At 39.9% G+C, this 3984-nt stretch overlaps 1 protein-coding gene across 1 annotated transcript; it reads right to left on the bottom strand.

Annotated features, from left to right (window-relative positions):
- Positions 1-1196: 1196 nt before the first annotated feature.
- On the bottom strand, positions 1197-3984 carry LOC124855585 (serine/threonine-protein phosphatase 2A 56 kDa regulatory subunit delta isoform-like). The gene is made up of 4 exons (XM_047345551.1): positions 3737-3984; positions 3577-3642; positions 1508-1658; positions 1197-1321 (listed from the first exon to the last, which is right to left on the bottom strand). Exons 1-4 carry the CDS (start codon positions 3761-3763, stop codon positions 1197-1199), a joined length of 369 nt encoding a protein of 122 aa, XP_047201507.1. The 5' UTR covers positions 3764-3984.

The raw sequence follows: 3984 nt of genomic DNA, 5'->3' as shown, positions 1-3984 counted from the left end.
TTTTTCCAGTGAGAGAGACGCCAACCCACGTTATTACACTGCTATCACACACAAACACAAGAGGGCACTTAGGTCTTGAAATGAATGCACCTGAGAAGTACAAAGGTCAAGGCCCAAGCAGGATGGTGATGGTTCTTTTGCTGTTGCTGCTCCCAGAATGTGGAATTAGTCACCCCTCAATTAATTTATTTAAATTGGCTTTTAATACATAGCAGCACTGTGCTGCTCCGACACTTGAACATTGCTATTATGAGCTGTTTATGTGTCTTCCATGTTCTCACATGTTTTTAGTCGTTTTTATCTGCGTTTATTGTATTCTTTTTGTTTGTGTGTGTTTATTTCAGTTTTATTTTTGCCATAATGCATTTTGGTTACCTTATGGATGTTGTAAATTGCTTTATAAATAAGTGTTGATTCAAGTTACGTGGAGATCCTAGATACTGTAGAACAAGCTGAACTCACTCTTGTGAATCATCTTCAAATAGATAGAGCCTGTTGTTTTTTCCACTGGAGATGCTATAAAATTAAATACACTATAAACACACTAAAAGCCCGTAGCTGACAAGACACCTTAATATTAGTAAGTGAGCCAACACTGCAGAAGACCTTGGACTGTAAGGAGTACCACATTGCTTCCTTAACCTTGCAAGCCCTTTGTGGTGAACACCTGCATGGGAGATGCAGCTTATCCAGGTATCTGAACAGAGCAATGATGTGTATCGGTTACAGGAAATCACTTAGGCTAGATGCTGTTTGTAATGCTGAGTGTACACAAAGAAGTCATGAAAGATTGATGCAAATCTTCAAACCTCAGCCTTGCCGTCTCTTCTTAGATTCGCCCTTATGTAACATTTAAGTCAGCTGGTATGGTTAGGTGAAAAACCACTGCTGCCTTTAACTTGCTTGCCTGTTTTGATGTGATTTTGTCAACCTGATCAACATTCTTTTGATTAATGAACTTGTCTGTGTCTGGGTTAGATAACAGGAGTTTATGCAAAGATTGTTTATATGGGGAGCCTGAGGCTACAGAAGGAGATCGCTTTTCCTGCTTGGATTAAAGTTATTATTGGATGGCCCAGATTTCTCTACCATCTTTAGGTCTCCTGTTGATTGAGTGAGTCAGCCTTTTATGAAAGAACTGACTGGTTGCATTGTGGTGTAATATCCGTTACTTCCAGGTAAGGCAGGTAATGCAGTTAATTGGACATCATCTGCATTAGAGAGCAGGTGGATGGGCAGCCTGCATAGCTATCAATAATGTAGCAAGCAAGGATCTGGAGGTTTAAAAGGTGGGAATGAAGATCCACCGAGGCTATGAATTCTTAATATGACACAACATTTTTAGCTATATTGATCAAAAATGCAGTCTTCAAACAATATCTGATATTTTTCAGCTGTTATTTTTGTATACTGGGTAAAACTGATGAAGCAAAAGTAGAAACGTGTAACTTTGAATATAAAACACCACAACACATTTTAGATAGACTGCACATTAAACTGAACATACCTGCAAGAGCTGGAAGTTTCTGCAGCTCTCTGTTAGCACTGAGGGGGAAGGAGGAGGTGCTGAACCTCTTTTCTCTCTTCACAGCTGAGTGGGACCCTGGCTGCTTCACCCTCAACAACTGAGCAGTAGGGGGCACTTTCTTACCCGAACCCTGTGGAAACAGAAACAGCAAAGGACAGGCGGCTGTCACTGGATTGAGGTCAGGTAGGTACCTGCACTACAGGATGTGAGCTAGGAGTGACTCTAATCAAGTGAAAAAAGAAAAGCGGTTGAAGACAATGTTGAAAAGACGTCAGGTTTCTTTCTTTTCCGAATCAGATCGGGTGACTCTCAGGCAGGAAACATAATCGCAGCAGGCGGTGTTGTGTGGTGCATCCGTCTACATTATCACTTGTGATGGAATGCAGTGGACAAAATAAATGATCTCAGATTGAGCAGATAAAGCTGTCAATGGAACAATCTGTGCTCATCTCATCTATATTTTACTACCCTCAGAATAACTGATATACATTTATAGACCGTGCATAAGGAAAAGGACAACGATCTATGTATTACATAGAAGTATTTCACAAATAGGGATAGATTTTAAGCATTTATTCTGTTCATTTGGATAATTATGCCTTACAGATAATGAAAACCCAGAATTCATTTTCTCCAAAAAACACAAAATGACATCGAAAAATCAAAACGTTTTTTTAATACAATTATGTTGACCAACTGAAAGAGATCGACGTCCCATCTGCAGTATCTGAACTCAAAACTTCAAGGCTACTTTTGCATGAATGACTTTACCAATGCAGTGTCGCATAGTCGAGATGTGCCTGTGGTTCTGCTGAGGTGCAAGCCCAGGTTGTTTTAATAGCGGCCTTCAGCTTATCTGGATTGTCGGTTCTGGTATCTCTCATGTCCCTTCTGACAGAACTCCATGGTTTCTCTATGGAATTGAGTTCTAACCAGTCTGCTGACCAAGGACAGTGATACCATGGTCATTAAAGCAGGTATTGCTTCTGTTGGCAGTGTGGGCAGCCGTGCAGGAAACGTAATCAGACTCTACATAAAGCTTGTCAGCAGAAGGGAGCATCAAGAGCTCTAACGTTTCCTGACAGATAGGTTCAGTGAGTTAAACTTGATAAAACACAGTAAACCAACACCAACAAATGATATGGCTCCTCAACTCATCATTGACTGTGGAATAGTCACACTGGACCTCAAGCAGTGTGGACACTGACCAGTCCATATCTTATGAACCGGCCCAAACCTCTTAAACGGGATTTACCTCACTGTGTTCTAAAACCTTTAGTTACCCCTGTTGCTATCACAGTGTTTCCTTCCACTCAACTTTCCATCAATATGCTAGGATAAGTCACTTTGCAAACATCCTCCTTGTGAAGGAAGACTGTTTGCTGGACAACCATAAGTTTAGCAGTCTTCCCCATGTGCAGCCCATTTCTGTGTTAAAATCCTTTGTATTTGTTTTATGTAATATAATATTTTTTTGGGGGGGGTCATTAGCTCGTATCCATAATTAACTAAATTAACAGAAATAAACAGATGAAATATTTCACTTTAATTAGCTTTCCAAAATGTACCAAGTTACTGAGATGTACGCAAAGCCTGATTGGACAAAATCTTGAGGTCTAATTTTAGTGCAGTTGTTAGGTACCATCAACTAGCATCCCAGAACTAATGTTTTGTAGGTAAAAAAATTAAAGGGGGGCTATGAGCCAGATTTTGAGAAAAGTCAGTCCACGGGCCTGATGGCAATGTCCAATTTTTATACGCAATCAACTGGCACAGCAGAAATAATTGCTACAATGCCTGGCATTATTCTCACCGTAGTATAAAAAAATAAAGTCACAAGATCACGTCACATGTCATATGAGCAACTTTGCCTGGGTAATGGTGAAACAAAAAGTCACTAAAGATTAAAAACAAACACTCTGGTTTGTAATAATGTCTGTTAAATAGACAATTAGAATTTAGGTAATATTATGCTGCTGTGCATGCATATATATATATATATATATATATATATATATATATGTAAACCATTAAAAGTTTTTACTTACATCTTGGTCCCCTGCAGGCCCATTTTTACTTCCAGGCTGTTTCGATTTTCCAGATTTGGAGGATTCCTTCAGAGTTGGTTTTCAAAAAAGCTGAATTAGTAACAAGAAATTACAATTTGCAAAACAAACTTCTGCACCTTCACACCAAAAGGCGCACTACCTTTTCTTTCCTGCTCTTGTGAGGCATCCTGAGATGAGAATCCCCAGAGTCAGGTGGAAGTGGTCACACTCTGACAAGCTGATGCTTGGTTAACAAGGCTGTTTCCACCGTGATGAGGCTTTCCCCACTAGTCATCCGTACATACACCATGTGAGTGGATCTGAGCTTTATAAAAGTGTCATCCCGCTGGTTTCTCTACACAAGTCACGCTTTACTGGAAGGGAAATACTTCATGAGTGGAGAGAGCC

This window comes from Girardinichthys multiradiatus, chromosome 19, assembly GCF_021462225.1.
Source record: "Girardinichthys multiradiatus isolate DD_20200921_A chromosome 19, DD_fGirMul_XY1, whole genome shotgun sequence".
In the NCBI taxonomy this organism is placed as follows: domain Eukaryota; kingdom Metazoa; phylum Chordata; class Actinopteri; order Cyprinodontiformes; family Goodeidae; genus Girardinichthys; species Girardinichthys multiradiatus.
The sequence above is the reverse complement of the archived record's forward strand: the minus strand, read 5'-3'. Positions and strand labels throughout refer to the sequence as shown.

Excerpts from the sequence above, each read along its gene's own strand:
- LOC124855585 (XM_047345551.1), bottom strand. The coding sequence starts at position 3,763 with ATGCCTCACAAGAGCAGGAAAGAAAAG. Across the intron at positions 3,643-3,736 it reads ACAAGAGCAGGAAAGAAAAG|GAATCCTCCAAATCTGGAAA; the intron begins GTAGTGCGCCTT and ends CCAACTCTGAAG. Across the intron at positions 1,322-1,507 it reads GAAACTTCCAGCTCTTGCAG|AATTCATAGCCTCGGTGGAT; the intron begins GTATGTTCAGTT and ends TGTCATATTAAG.